The 16,368-nt window shown below is 30.6% G+C and overlaps 1 protein-coding gene across 1 annotated transcript; it reads left to right on the top strand.

Moving 5' to 3' along the window:
* Nucleotides 1-3,667: 3,667 nt before the first annotated feature.
* LOC107436916 (probable serine/threonine-protein kinase DDB_G0284251) lies at nucleotides 3,668-6,903 on the top strand. The gene is made up of 3 exons (XM_016048744.1): nucleotides 3,668-4,242; nucleotides 5,325-5,505; nucleotides 6,580-6,903. The coding sequence occupies exons 1-3, from the start codon at nucleotides 3,668-3,670 to the stop codon at nucleotides 6,901-6,903; spliced, it is 1,080 nt and encodes a 359-aa protein (XP_015904230.1).
* Nucleotides 6,904-16,368: the final 9,465 nt, after the last annotated feature.

Here is a 16,368-nt window from a genome sequence, read left to right as displayed (position 1 = left end):
TGTACAAAGTTAAAGAATGCATTTACATAGTAAATCCCTAAATAGGAAAATTTATAACTAAAAATTGGCTGTTTGCTAATAATGTGTTATGTTATTGACCCTCATAGCAACATAATATGACAAACAGCACTACTTATTCACGTTGAGCACAATTTTCCTCTGTAGTTACTGCCGAGTCTATTGCGAATGAGTGTATATAGTATTATGTTAAAAATTAAAAAAAGAAGCTAGATGAAATGGAAAGAACTAAAAATAATAAATGAAATTATGTAGTTATAAGTACAACAGAAATAAAATTCAATATATTGCAAGAAAATTAAATTTCGTTTGTTTTTAATAGTTCTTTCGTGACATCCATATATTGATACTTCAATAACTTCAAATATTAATGTTTCTAGCATCAATGCTCTAAATTTTACTTAAATATCTATTAATATTTTAAATGCAAATATTTTTTAAAAAATTTGTGAAAACAAAATTCAATGAAAAAATTTTTTAGGCTCATTTCTTAAATTATATTTACTTAATATTTTTTTGATAAGTTATGTAAACATAAATTCTGCATAATAAATATTAATTTAAAATACCTCAAGCATTTTATCTAGTATGTAAAATATATAATATTTTTATTTGCGAAGAATACTATGGATTAACAGTTATTCTAGGCATAATTATTATGTTTGTTAAATTTAATGCATACATAAAGTTGGCATAGGACACTTCAACAGTTTTTTTATCCATCATAAAGTTAAGTTAAAAGTGTTATAAGTACAAAACTGATCATAAACTTGAGTATAAAACTGTTAAGGAGACAAGTAATTCTTTTAGTTTGAAAAATTTATAAATTTTACTATGATTTCCAATTCTAGGTTTTTTTATTTTCAGTTTTATATTAATGATGAGTAACTATAACTAAAAAATCAATGCTAACTTTAACTTGATTAACTTTTTTTGTTTGTTTTTTTTTTTTTTTTTTTTGCATCTCTCATTTTTCCTCTTTAGTTTGATAGAAACTACTTCAGTTTTTTTTTTGTTTTTTTTCAATATCATAGAAATCGTCATGAAGCCATCTTCATTAGAAGAATTACTTGTTTCATTTTAAAAAATGCAAAACACTAAGTATCTATCTTTACCACTTTCTTAGCAGGAATATGCACAGTTAATTTGCTGTAAGTCTATGCAATATTTTCTAAATTAAATTTTTTTATTATTTTGTATTAGCTTTAGAACAGTATTCATTAAATTATATTTTTCAGTTATGATATTTAACTGTTCTCTAATTATTCAAACAACGTACATTAATTTACAAATTGCAGGGAATTATTTCTGGCCTTACCATTTCTGAGAATTAATCTTATATTTTCTAAATGAATATATTTTATTTTGAATAAAGTTTCAAAGTTATAATTAAATTTCAGTTTGTTTTTTAAATTGCATTTATAAATTTACTGGTTAAATGTTTAAATTTGCATAAAAATTTGTATTTTAAAATTGATATAAAAATAATTTTATTAAAAAATTAGCAATACGTTTAATAGTTTAAAATATGGGTTAGGTGAAAAGAAGAAGACACCATTTTTAGCGCCTTCCTCTCAAATAGACTAATTGAAATTTTCTTATCATTTTTAAGATCGGAGAGCTAAAATTCCCTCTTAATGTTTCAGGCCACTAGTAAATGAAAAGATATCGATTGGAAGAGTGGCTATTAAATGATATCAGTCACTGACTCATTAAGAAAGAGGAAAAATAGGCGTCTAAATTATTAGAATCTACCAGCCACTGGTTACTGAGTGAAAGTTTAAATTTTCAGGTCCAACTATAACCTTCAATTGGTTACTTTTTTTTAAAACATATCATCCATTAGACGATGTGCGAACAGAGAACATGTGGGTAATAAATCAATTTATTAAAAACCAAAACAACACTCTTACTGCCACAGAATAAAGGGAACTTATTAAACAATCTTTTAATCAATAAATACAGATCTGAATTAAAAACACGATTAGAATATTTCCATTTTTATTTATTTAAGATTTTATTGCCCTTTTCTTTTCTATATTCTTTAGAGATTTTTTTAATATTTTTATTTTATTTCCAATGAGCTGCACAATCAGTTTTTCCCGATGAGCAGACTTACTGCGTTCTCCAGAGGTGGTATCCACTCTTTCAGGACCACCACAATGGGTGAGATACCGTTGGTCCTGTTAATTTGGACGTCTAGTTTCTGCCATACTAGATGGCAGCACCGAGACTCTATTTGGATGCTAAAGTGCACTAGGAATTTAATTTTGCCGGAAATGCCAAGAGCCAATAAGGCACCCCAGGGATCTTTTACATGCCGCATAATCATACGACATGGCCGCTGAGGATTTTCTGCATCCCGAAAATCTGGTGTCTGGGCCGGGGATCGAACCCGCAGACTTGAGCTCAGAAGGCCGACGACAAACCAACTGCCCCACCCAGCCACATTTTTTAAATATAAAATTGCATTTTCGGTTATGAGTGTAATTAAAGGAAACGATGGAAACTTATTCTTGCACCTACTTTACGTGTTGTTATTACTGGTATGACACCTAGAATTAACATGGTAATTTAAATAGCAGCAGCAACCGCATTAAAATCAGTCACTTACTTTTTGAATTGTTCATTAATTCCTTTTCATTTTTTTTCATATTTGCTTGTATTCTTTTGTTTCCCTCACATGGATTTCGTTTCGCTATTTTGTTATTTGATTACGAAAAATAATATTTGTATCTGAATTAATATGAATTTCATTTATATTTAAATAGGTTTAGGATCAAAATATCTTTCATTGTAGTGTATGAATAATCAAATACAAACTGGTCAAAAAAATTGTTTAGGTAGAGCAACTTTGCTTTGGTAGCAATAGAATGAGAAAATGAGATGAAGTCATTAAGTGCTGTAGAAATCAACTCAACTTTATAATCACCACAGAAAAGTTGGAACCATTTGATAGCCGGTGAAAATAAAGAGGAGTTAAAAGAGTTGATTTTCAGAAACACTTTTAAATTTCTCAACAATCAAATAGATTTTGATTTTTTTTTCTCGCCATCCTCACAGAAAATTTGAACTATTTTGATAGCGTTTTTAATTAATATGTGACCTCTAATAAGTATACATTTTTAAATTCATTGCTAATAAGGATTCTATATCGATGCATCAAGTCTGGTCATCAAGCAACACCTTGTATATTGATAACTATATTATATGGGTATTAAACTATTCGTGTTTGAATTTAAATGTTTTTAACTGGTACTTAATGGTAAAATATTAATAACATTAATGTTTGCCTTAATATTTCATTTCAACATACAATGTTTTTAAACAATTCATGTTTGCTTTAATATTTAACTTATTGACTTTGAACAATGAAATGCAGATTCTTTATTTTTAACAGTAGAAAATGTAATCATGTTTTCATTGAATAAAACATTTCATTATTTCTTAAAAATTAAAATACGATTGTTGGTACATGAAAAATAAACTATATTCATTGTTAAAAACTAGTAAAAATTCTTTGGAAAAACCATTTTTGGTCATTCCAACTTGTACTTTCAAGACTGATTGTGTGCTTTAGAGTTCTTGCTTAACAGCAAATTGATTTGGAAAATATTTTTTCCTGCGCTTTGAGAAAGAAAATTGAGAAATGGGTGATCATTTTGATGAAAGTGATCATGATTTGGGTCAAGAAGAACCCATGCTCCCCGATTCATCCGGGCAGCGATACCAACACAAAAGAGATGCCATGAAAATTTTAGAAGCTAATCACTTCGTATGCATTGAAAAGCTTGGGTCTGGCGCTTTTGGTGACGTATACAAAATGATGGACTTCTCTGGCCAAGAAGTTGCCGTCAAAGTTGTATCTCTTGAGGTCACTAAAAAAAGTGAAATTGAAATTTGGCCAAAAATGCGCCACCCAAATATAATCCCCCTCCTGCGATATATTAGCTTCAGTAACCCTGATGTAGGAGTTTTTGTAATGCCCGTACACAGGGGCACTCTGAAGGATGCAGTCCAAAACGAGCACTTTTTGAGTCAATCAAGTGCCCTAGACTGCCTCAAATCATGGCTTTATGATACTCTTTGTGGTTTGGCTTACTTGCACTCCAATGAGGCGTGTCACTTGGATTTGAAATCCGATAACATCTTGATTTCGCAAGATTACAGAGCTGTCATATGTGACTTCTCTTGTCTTGCATCTGCGACAAAGGCAATACCAAGGTGAGCCATTTAATATCAGTTTCATATTAGGCAAAATGTATTGCTTAGTTTATTTTCATTTTAAGATTAATTTTATTTTCCTATTTAGTTTTTTTATTTGCAATGTTTTCAAATTTAACTAAGATTATTATTAGATTATAATCTCTTTAACACAAACGGACGAATTTTTCTACTACGAATCACAACGTTGAATAATTTGACAATTTTTCTTACAATTGCTTTTTCTCATAACTCTATAATAAAAACATGTATTATTAAAAATACAGTGAAACATATATATACGGTATATTTAAACAATATCCAATATAGCTAGGTTTACATTGGTAACGAATGCGATAAATGCCCCCCAGCGATTACCAATACTTCAATACTGAAGATAATTTAATACGATACGAATTCCGCATCCAGCTTGCACCAACCGCATTGCTGACGTAAAATATCCTCAGTGGTAGACGGATAATGGGTTAGAGTCTCCTTGCCGTCTGGCTAACCAGTGAGATTTTCCTCTACATGTAACACAAATGCGGGTTAGTTCCATCAAAAAATCCTTCACGAAGTCAATTTTCGCCCAATACTTGATTCAGGAGTTCCCTTGTCTTCTGGATTATTTTCAAAATTACAAGGCTATGGAGCAGGGCATTAGTAGTTGAAAATCTAAAATTGGATTGGTTGTTCAATGGCGGTTATAATATAAAATAAATACAAACCCTAAAATGCTTTATTAAGAATGACTACACGGTCTTTTTAATGTTAAAGTGGACGTATGCTGTCATTTTATTTAATTTTTGATTTTAAGACAGAATAAAGCTAAATACAAAATTAACATTTCGAGCTGACACATCTAAACAAAATAAGTTTAACTGTTATAGCTCTTTAAAATTGCTTTGGTGTGTTGCATCCGGCCAACTTGAAGCTGAGTAAACGTTCTTTAATTTTCAAACAACTCCAAGATGTTGTCTCGCTTGCTGCTAATTTTATAATGATTCGATTTCCCCGGGTTACTTTTGACTCACGGTGAAGGTTTTGCATAATAATTTAATTTTGTTTTTCTGGAATGAACTTGGATTGCCGAGTGTGTATAGACCTCCAGAAGCTTGCCTGTCACTCGGGGGTGTGACAGAGGTCGATGGCAAGGCTTTTGATATGTGGGCGTATGGAGTGATGGTCCTGGAGCTGTTCACCAGCAAAGCTCTGAGCAATGCAATCACCTGCGCTGGAAATTGGAACAGGGATATTTATCCTGCCATGTTCCACATACTGCAGGTAGATCATAAATTAATTTATATTTAATATATAAATTTTTATTTAATTTTTATGAAATAAAACCTATACTATTTATGATTTTGCATAATTTTTTCCTATAATATTTAGGTAGCATTGTCTATAAGGATTTCCTGAAAAATTTTTCTACTATAGATTAGCATCAAAATAGGTTTCTATCATAATAAATTTTGATCATTAATTCAAAAAAAAAAAAGGAAAAAAACTCAAAATAAAAAATTAATGAAAATATTTTTTTAATATTAACTATTTTTTAAAACCTTTTTTTTATCGTTTAAAATGTAAGATAAATTTAATTTTATAATAAATATATTCGTCAGTAATGCAGTAGTTTGTTTCAATATTTGATATCCAGTGTTGTACAGTTACTTAGTTTTCGTGCAAATAGAGGGCTCCACAAAAGTTCAGGCACGCTTTGAATTTTTCTATAAATTTCAAAATAGTACATATCCAGAAAATTGAAAATTTCTGAATAAATATTGTTACTTGGGCCTAAACTTCTGTGGCATTTGAAAATGCTTTTCTGCTTTAATATTTCAGACATTGTTTTTGTTTTCTGTGATATATTTCTCTATCAATTTAATACATATTCTGTAAAGTGCTTGGAAAAAATATGCATTGTTTTACAATATATAAAAATTTTTTAATGGATTTCTATACGTTTGTGGCAATTTTTATAATATATATTGCATATTACTAAGGAGTGAATTGTGTTTTCTTAGAAAGAAAGAAACCTTTTTAAGACACATAAATTATAATAATAATTCAAATTAATATAGGTGATATTAATTGAGTGAGATATTATAGGAAATATATGTGTGATATTTTAAAATAAGAAACTGAGCCTGAATTTCTCACCCTAAATATAATGAGAGATTTTTCCTAAATTTTTGAAACATTTTTTTAAAACTTTCTTATGAACTTCTTTGATTTAATAACTGATTAAGTTCCTTAAATTATTTTTGAAATGGTCTAACTTAATTAACGCTGTCCAAAAAGTAATTAAAACGCTGTTATAAATCATTCATGATTAAAATTTTGTAACTTCTTTTTTAGGGTGATGTTTTCAAATGCTCCATGAGTGGAGCGTTTTCTGCGACGGGCATTGCAGACGGACAAGTTAGGCTTGCTTTGAATTTCATTCACACTTTTTTAATGCCCGATCGAAGAAAAAGATGGAGTGCCGGAAAGGCAATCGACCACTGTTTTTTTAAAAGTGGTGGTCAGATAGGAACAGGGCCAGATGCAAAATGGCTGCATTTTTGTGGAGAGGAGAGCCAAGAAATCAGCATGCCCAGAAATCAGAGTGTTAAACGTGTTGCCGATGTCAGTGTTAAGCCACTGAATGCAAAAAAACCTAACACTGAAGCAAACACGTGAAAAATTCCTACTCATAGAATGTGAGGGTTGCAGGCGTGCTGAAATATTGGCAAAAAGAATGGAGGATTTAAATGAGGAATTTGAAGTGGTAAAATGCAAAAATGCAGCATTGGAACAAGAAGTTCGGGAGTTAAAGATTTTTTTAGAAATTGACGAGTTTGCGAAGAAGAAAACATCTGCTCCAAAAAAAAGAATGGTTTGTGAATATACTCAAACTTCGGATCATTCGAAAACAGTAACCATCCAGGAGCATTCGAGTGAGCACACTTCAGATGTGAATAATGCGTTTCCTGAAGACACATTCTTCAGTTGGGTGCGAAAAAAGTTGCTTGCAGAAACCGAATACTTCGATTCAATTTGAAATAATTGGAGATTAAAATGAAAATCAATTAAAGAACAGAATCGAAGCATGCATGAAATGAGTTTACAGATTTCACCCAATATGTTCAGAATTTCAAAGCAATAGAATAAACGCTTTAATAGAAGTGTGCAGTCACGTAGAGAATCTGCCTTAATATTTGTTTTAGGAGGACTTCTCCTGATGAAAGGAAAAGGTTCCAAAAGCAAATACACTGCTGGACAATTGCTAAGGACGGATAACACTATCATCCATAGCAACCACAAAATGAAAGGAAGCAAAAGGTAGAAATTAGAATAAGTGCGGGATATAGTAAGAAGAGGTATACGTAAGCAAAATTTTTTTCCCACATCTTTTCATCACGTGATAGCGCTGATAAGAGTTTTAAAGGTTTTGACCTGTGTGGAGAGTTGTTGTTTCAAGTCAAAGTTCTACAGGAAAGATTTAGTTGACGAACTTGAAATTTTCGGCATGTCTTTCCGATATCACCTGATGATTTTAAGCGTGGTCGAATTATTGGAAAGACCGAAGAAGGGCGAAAAATAACAGATGGGCAGTTCGACATCACTCACGGCGTTGTTTCACGGCTGTGGAAATCATTTAAAACTACTGGAATGTGTAGTAGGCGGCACGGGGGAGGTCGTGTTAGAAGTACGACGCCAGCAGAAGACAGATACATCGTCTTATCAGCAAAAAGGAGCAGGCGCACCACAGCTCAGCAGGTGGCAAATCAGTTTCCTGATTATTTCCCCAGCGTATGGAAAAATGCCTCAATCATTCTATTTCTAAAGAAAAATAAAAACCAAAGCTGCCCTGAGAGTTATCGACCAATAAGTCTTCTTAACATAATAGGCAAAATTTACGAAAAAATCATCTACGACAGAATAAAACCTCTCCTAACCGATTTACCAGATGAAAAATATGGATTCCGCGAAAAACTTGATACAACAAAACAGCTACTACGGATAATAGATTATACTGGCAGATCTCTAANACGCATTCTTTTCTTTTATAAAGGAGAAAAAATCTTCATAAAAGTTTGAAAAGCTATGAAGAATTTCATTAATACGGTGATATTTTTTGTTTGACAACATTACTAAAAATTTACTTGCGATTAAGTTTTCATTTTACTGTACATTTAATGAAGAAATCAGTATTCTATAATATAAAATATTGAATTAATCTCATCATTCATCGTTTTTAAATGCCAATAACTCAACTACAAAAATTTTGAGATCAGATTTTCACTGTAATATCATTATGAAAATATTAGTAACGAGAAGAATTATGAGTTTTAATTTAATATCTTATCTGAGATAAAAGCTTTGATTTTGTTATTTTAACATTTTACAAGAATTAAATAAGGTCCCATATTAGTTATTAAAAACCATACTACTAAATTGCGTACTGCGATATACATTATTAAAAATTATCTCTTTCCATAAGAATGACTCAGTATAAAGATTAATTATTTTAATTGACTACATTAAAAATTGATGATATAGATTAATTTTACTAAAAACTAATTACAGCGATTAATTTTACAATAAAAATATTATATCGATTAAATTAACTAAAAACTAATCATATCGATTATTAACTAAAGTACTTAATCGATTAATTTATACGAAGTTTTTATAAATAAAAACGATTAATCGATATAAAATATCGATTAAATCTATATCGAAATAATAACAGTCACTGCTATTTGTCACTGTTACTTTTGGGTCCCAGTAGCAGAAGTAACAGTGACTGAAAAGTAGCAGTTTTGCCCATCTCTAGGGAGAATTGCACTTCCTGGTCCCTGTATTTCTTTGCTTACCCTCCACGCTCAATCAATTACGCAGAAGGCTTTCTAAATTTCTCTTCTCTAGCCAACCAAGGTGATAAACTGATAAAACTTTTAGAAAATATTATAAAATTTCAAATGATTAAATACTGGTAAATCAAAAAAATCAAATTTTTGGTAATGTTTCTTAAAAAGATAAAAAATAAATAAATAAAACACACCATGCATTAGATTTTTTGATAGGCAATGCAAGGAAAACACGGTACATTGTTTTGTTGGCGTAGGATTCACTGCGATTGCCAGAACTTTGAAGCTGCGATATTTCATTGTATCCTTTTGGTTGTAAGTGCATAAATAAAGGTAAATTTTCAAAATGCTCTATATTTTCATATGATTTTAACCTTCAGGAAATTATTATTTTGAAAATTACATTTTATTACTATAGTAACGTTACAATAATGCGTTCTTTGTACAAGTTTCATCTTTTATTAATTAAATTAATTATTGTTAAAAAACCGATAACAAAATGAATAACATGGGAAATTAATGGTAACGCCTACATTCTACTTAACCTTACTCGTAATTGGGAACACCAGGATCAGGTAGTAAGGGTTAAAAGCCATTATTTTGAACTTCAGGCAATGTGTGATATATATTTGTTATATTTGATTGGCTCGGATTTTTTTTTATATGGAAGTAAATTATGAAAAATAAATACTGTAAAAGATTGATTCATATTTTTAAAAAAAAATTCTGTCTTCTGTAATGTCAATGTTCCAGGGCGATAGAAGTTCTTTTTAAAAAGCATTCACATTAGAAATGATCTACAATATTTACTATTATGTTTTTAATTTGGGTGACTACTTAATATAAATATGTTATTTTATAACCGGGTGTTGAACAACGGACTTAATTCAGATTTTTTTAAGTCTGAATGTTTAACTAAGTAACGATGTAATTCTGAACTGACACAGAAGGCAAGGGAATTCCTGAATCAAGTATTGGGAGGAATTTTTATGGGAGAATTTTTTGATGGTTAGGTTGAAGGCAAGGGTACTCTAACGGATGATCCGTCTTCCACTGAGGGTATTTTACGTCAGCACTGTAGTCCACGCAAGCCGGGTGTAGATTTCGTACCAGCATAACAATTTTAATAATATGTACAGTCTTTTATTCATTTTGACCTTAGGTCTTAATTAAATAAATAAAGATCTTTTTGTCTCTCGTTACCAGCCGAAAGCCTTTCACAGATTCGCCTGATATGGTAAGAATAGAAAATAGTAGGTGATAAAAACTAGTTTGCAATAAACAAATGAGAGAGAACTAACGCATAACATAAAATTTAAATTCAAGAAAGAAAAAAAAAAGAAAAGTTATGTGCAAAGGCGAAGGTATGCCATCCCAATTTTGATCCTCTGTTGAGGGGATGGCTCCTCAGTTTTGGTAGTCCGAAAACCTACAAGCAAAGACAAGCACTTTACAGTTTAAGGATGACTGATACCGCGAAACCTCGGTACCTTGCAGACTGATTAAAGTTGTAACCCTCTAACTGACCGCAACCAGTGATGCTTGATTGCTTGATTTTGGGTGTTATACTGGGAACAGAGTTTTTAAGATCAGTCCATTGAGCCACAGGTTTAACATAGGAATTAAATAACATGTGACGAAAATAACTTTAACAGTTACTATTCAAAAATTATTTAGAGATTATTTACATACTATGCATAGTGTCTGTGGAAACTAGAATTGGGATTAGCAATATACTCTGAAAGTACGGATAGTTTGAGGTCGTCTCTAATTGTTTGATTTCTTACACATTATCTGTTTATTTTTAATCTAAGGATTTTATTTTCTATGACATAAATTTTGTCGAAAATGTTAGTTGGCTAAAAGCAAACAAACCAATTACTCAGGTACGGGTTTCAAAGTATAGGGCCACATTATGTAAAAGTTGAATCAGCAACCATAGATCCGTGAACTGATTGCGTTTTTGCTTAACTTATACTTAAGTCTTCTGTTGCTTCTTCTTCTATTTAAATCGCCAAGCCCAGGGTGGTCCGTATCCTTCCTCAATTTAGACAGTCCGTTGAATTGCAAATACAAAGTTTAAATTTTACGTTCTGAAAGGGCCATTTTCATTTACGAAATAACCACGAGTTTTTTTGCTCAAAATTCAAAACTAGTCAAAATTTATTGCAATTTTAAGTACTTTTTACACGAATTTTTTAAAACTCTTTTTGCTTCAAATATATTAACTATTTCAACGTTGCTATAAGAAAATTTAACCCTCTCAAACTCTTTATTTTATAAGCTCTCATTTGGTGTGATATAAAAAATTAGTAGAAAAATGAATATATGTAATAAAAATATTGCAAAATAGTATAAATATTTTAATATTTATATAAATGTGAAAGTTTAAATGTATTTTTCAAGCACAGCTGACTTTTTTTCAAATCCAGGTACACATTTATATCTTTACGACTAAAACATATTAACAAAATGTGGTTACATAAGGTAATAATAATTATATATTTCATCGATAAAATAATTTTTTAATCGACTTTTCAGGAACAAAATGATATATGAGGGGAAACCACAGAGTTGAACCTCCTAGTGCAATGAAAATAGTCTTGATTTATTTTAGCGAACCACTTTTTTTACTGTCCAAAAGCAAAATGAAACTCTCTTACTTTTTTATCCTATTGGAAAATATGATATTTAACATTGAGAGAAATAAATTGAGTTCAAAGAAATTTGTTTTTGTGTTGAAAAAAAATCTTGATGTATTTTAAGTATGTCGGCTTAAAACTCTATTTTATAGTTTTACTGAAAAAACAGAAAATATGATTTTTTTTTATATTGAAACATATGGAATTTAAATTTATGAGGAAAAAGATTGAAATGAAAAAGAACTTGTTTTTGTTTTATTTATTTATTTTTTTGTTGCTGTAAATTATCTTGAAATGTTTTGGCTAAAAGCACTTTCTTGTTTTCGTTTTTCAGAAGCAGAAAAAAAAAAAGAAATTCTCGATTTTTTTTTATTGAATGATTGAAGTGAGGAATATTATGGTTACAAAATATTGTTATTCTTTTAATGACAAAAATAAACAATGCAGTCTTGATATTTTTGTATTGAAAGGTATGATACGGAATATTATGAGGAAAAAGATTGTGATGAAAAAAAATCGTTTTTGCTGTAAATTAGCATGAAATATTTTGAAAACACCTTTTTATTTTTTACTGACAAAAAATTCTTGTAATTAAATAAAAAATCCCAATCGTCTGCGCTTGTTAATTATTTTAATCTTTAACATTAAGTCTACCTTAAATGTGGAGAACATATGAGTTTGATTAATCGAAAGGATACGGTAGATAGTCTTGAATGGAGATGTTGAAAGCGTGGATTGACTGATGACGCTTGTCATGATGATGATGCGCATGATGCTTGTCAGAGTGCTATGGGATATACGTGGTTTTCTATGAGTAAATTAAGTATGTATAATGTTTTGCGTTCTTTTTAAAATATTTCAATAAATTTATAGTAATTTAAATTGTTTTTTTTTTTTTAATAAGCAACGTTGATTCCAGTAATAATCTCCAACTTGGCGAGATTTCAAAAAGTTGCCAAAAGTTGGACTATTCTAGGATTTTACCGTCTAACCTTTATTGATGCTGATGCAATAGACAGACATAAACTCACCTCCCAAAATACCTAAGAATAATTCTATTCCAAAACTTTATTACAACTACTATAACCAGACTATTCCCTGGATAGCCAAAGAAGTTACAATACTTGTCCTGACTATAAGTGAAGTTCTACTTTCTCCAGATCATATTTTAAATTGTCCTTCTCTACACCAACTAAACTGTACAACTTAGACCCAAACCCCACAGACTATCAACTGCTCTACTCGCCAAAGGTTTTAGTTTGTTCTTTTAGCGCCTTCGGTGCTATTTAATTCCTCTGCACTACTTGGACCAGACAACAATAACCTCTATTAATAATTTAAAATGTTAAGAAAAAATTGAGTTCGCAGAAGGTTAAAGAAAACTATGAAATTTCAAATGCTGAAAAATGTTCTTTAAAATAACAAAATGCAAGCAAATAATGAGCAGAGAACTTAATCGTAAAAAAAGCCTTATCTGCTGCCATGGAGAAATATAATGTTTTCTTAATTATAAACTAATCATCCCTATTGTCATTTCTCGAGCGTTAAATAGTTCTCTATGTATGCTTTAAAACTGATTAAAAATCTCTGTAATCAGGAACATTTTACTTTTTCCGAAAATAAGCAAGAATGAAATACTATCTGTACCAGTTTTTGTAATTTATTTTTATATATATATCAATATTTAATTCTTTTATGTCTATCCTCTCAACTGTACTCAGCAAGTTTAACGAAATCAAGACTAGCTTTCGCTGCCTTTGAAAAGACAGAATTATATAGTCAGGGATGAAGTATACCCCTACATAAATTCAAATCCTCATTAGGGGTGTGGTTACGATATAACTAAGTAAAACAGCACGCATCACAAGCATAATTCAATAGTTCTAAAATTAAACAAAAGCTACGGGCATCAACTGTTTTTTCTTTTTAAGTATAAGGGCGATTTGATGAAAATTTTAGATGTCTTTCGTGGAAAATGATTACCAAATGCTGTTCGCATTTCGAATAAGAGCATTGAGTAATAAAAAGTAGGCGTTACTATCAATCATAACCTTTTCCTAAAGTCAGGGATAAAGAAAAGAGAGAAGGGCTGATTCATTCCTCTCTTAGAGCTGAAGATACGTCATGAATATACGTCACGAATTTCAATACTCGAACTAAGCCACTGAAACCTTCAAAATCTCACATCAATTGACATTCTGCATTTCTTCTTTCTATTATCGCTTATTGGCAGTAGTTGTTTAACGCTTGTTTCATTTGAGGTATCGGATAACGGATTGATGTATTATCGGTACATTCCTATTTTTTATTGATGTGATGTTTGCATGTTTACTCAAAACTTAGTCTAAATTACGATCGCGTCAAATTGACGCATATCCATAGAGCATAGAGATAGATAAACCACAAAGAGAATTTCAATATTTCCACTCTTTTGAAGAAATAGACAGCAATATATATTTACCTCGATCAATGGATAAAAGTCCTTACAAGAGATAAAATAAAAATGCAAACGGGTTTTGTAATTTTCCTTATAAAATTCGAAATGCGTCAAAATGACGCTTCCCTTAAACCTACTGTGAAGAAACAGTAAAGTTGGGCGAAACGAATCATTAAAGCAATTCAAATAAATCGAATTAGTTCACTTTGGTAGGTCTACCATAGTCTAGTTCTTCTCGGGATCAATATTCGGTTCAATATAGAGCCGTGGTGGATCAGAGGATAAAGCGGTCGCCTCCCACCGAGATTGCTGGTGGATACAAGATAAAAAAAAATAAATAAATAAATAAACGAAATATATTGAAAGTAAAATTGTAAAATCTTAAAAATATTTTCTTCCATATCAAAGAATATCCTGCCTATCTGAAGTACATTTCTTATGGAAGCTACGGTTATTTTAGCATAAACGTTTCTTCTATTTAGCTCTCTTTTATACCATCGTCTATTACCTATTCCAACAAATTATTCATTTTTTAAAAAGTATAAAGAAAATAAAAAGTATTAAAAACAAAAATGAAAATTAAGAAAAAAAAGGCTTTCGGAAACTCAAACAAACGGCACACAGCGCGATCAACTTAGCATACTAAAAAATGTGCGGCTTTTCAAGACTAGCGTTTGTGTTAAGGTTTTCCATACGTATTGCAAAAGCTATATTTAGAGGCATGCGCTATTTTTTAGGTTAATTTTCGCGCTTGAGCTAATAAGTTTAATCTAATGTATAAGTTTAATAAGTTTGAGCTAATAAGTTAACCCTTTCGCGCCGACTGTCACAAATACGTGACAGCATAAAACCGTATCAACGAGGATAAAAAGATAAAACTGGTAATCAAAGTATTTCTTTAGCAGTTTATTTGTGGGCGGAGTTATAATTGTTCAATTTATTTAATTCACCATTACTTTGTTCAAAATAAAACTATTTAGTTATACTTTGAATTAACATAGATTATATATATGATTAAACTAACAATAATTAAAGTAAAAGCAAAGTAAGTCTGTCAAATTAGCAAAGACCACATTTAAGTTACCGTTTTTTATTTAAATACAACTTGATTCTGATTTTGTACGAATGCTTTTCTGAATCGCTCGTCCCCAAGGGGTTAATTAACGTTTACGGGAAAGCGTAACGTAACGTAAAAGCTCTCTACTGATCTAAAGAAAATATTTTTATGCCCTAAATTGGATCTATTCAGCAACGCTTTCATCCTGCGAGAATCGCAATTTCATTTCAAACAAATATTTATGTATCCTATGTTGTATTATTACTTTTACTAGGAGGCTTCGCCCCCTGCTCGCTGGCGCTCACCAACCCCCGGAACTGCTTTCACAGTTCATTTCGGATTGCTTCGCATTCCAATGCTCGTTTTGCTCGGTCATTGGATATGTTCTTAACGTCTAGTTCTTGTATACTTTTTTGAATACTGAAGTTCCGAAAAATTTTCACTGTAGAAAATTCTGATCCTGTACATTTTAATATTAATTTGAAATTGCAAACAGTTCACATATTTTTCTTAATCACACTATTCTAAATTTCAGTTGTTGAGAAAAGTAACTGCTGTAAGTTTTGTTTTAAAGTCTTTCCCACCAGAGGGCTAAAGCCATTTGTTGTTAAACAGTATGAAATAGTAGTCTGCCACTGAACGCTGGATGTAAAGCTTCGGCTTTGATGAAGATAATTTTGTATTTTTAATTCTCTGAAGGTTAATAATATGGAATTTGTAAAATAAATGTATATATTTTTGATTGTTGATGAAGCATATCATTTTGTGTTTTCATCAGTGTTCAGAAGCAGAACAACTATAAGTTTTTTATTTTATCACAAAAAAATGAAATCTATAAAAAACAAAGAAAAGTGTAAGAAAATGAGTACAGTCATAGAAAAAGTTTAAATTATAATATAGTATTTGTCAGTCAAAATAAAACTTTTTGTTTAAGTCATTGCTAACAATTCAAATTTCTCCGAGGTAATTCTAAAGTATAAATTAAGGTAGTATTATTAAGTTGAAACACAATATTTTTAGTTTTGATGTCAACAATGCAATTCAATTTTTCACAAAAACGATTGTTTCCATTGTTAAGTTCAATGTCAACAATTCAAATTTTTCTGAGGCAACTCTTAACCTCTAAATATTCTGTTTATGGTGGCTAATATAATC

Source organism: Parasteatoda tepidariorum, chromosome X1 (assembly GCF_043381705.1).
Source record: "Parasteatoda tepidariorum isolate YZ-2023 chromosome X1, CAS_Ptep_4.0, whole genome shotgun sequence".
Taxonomy (NCBI): Eukaryota; Metazoa; Arthropoda; class Arachnida; order Araneae; family Theridiidae; genus Parasteatoda; species Parasteatoda tepidariorum.
This window is presented reverse-complemented; position numbering and strand designations above follow the sequence as displayed.

Excerpts from the sequence above, each read along its gene's own strand:
- LOC107436916 (XM_016048744.1), top strand. The coding sequence starts at position 3,668 with ATGGGTGATCATTTTGATGAAAGTGATCATGATTTGGGTCAAGAAGAA. Across the intron at positions 4,243-5,324 it reads GCGACAAAGGCAATACCAAG|ACCTCCAGAAGCTTGCCTGT; the intron begins GTGAGCCATTTA and ends GAGTGTGTATAG. Across the intron at positions 5,506-6,579 it reads CCATGTTCCACATACTGCAG|GGTGATGTTTTCAAATGCTC; the intron begins GTAGATCATAAA and ends CTTCTTTTTTAG.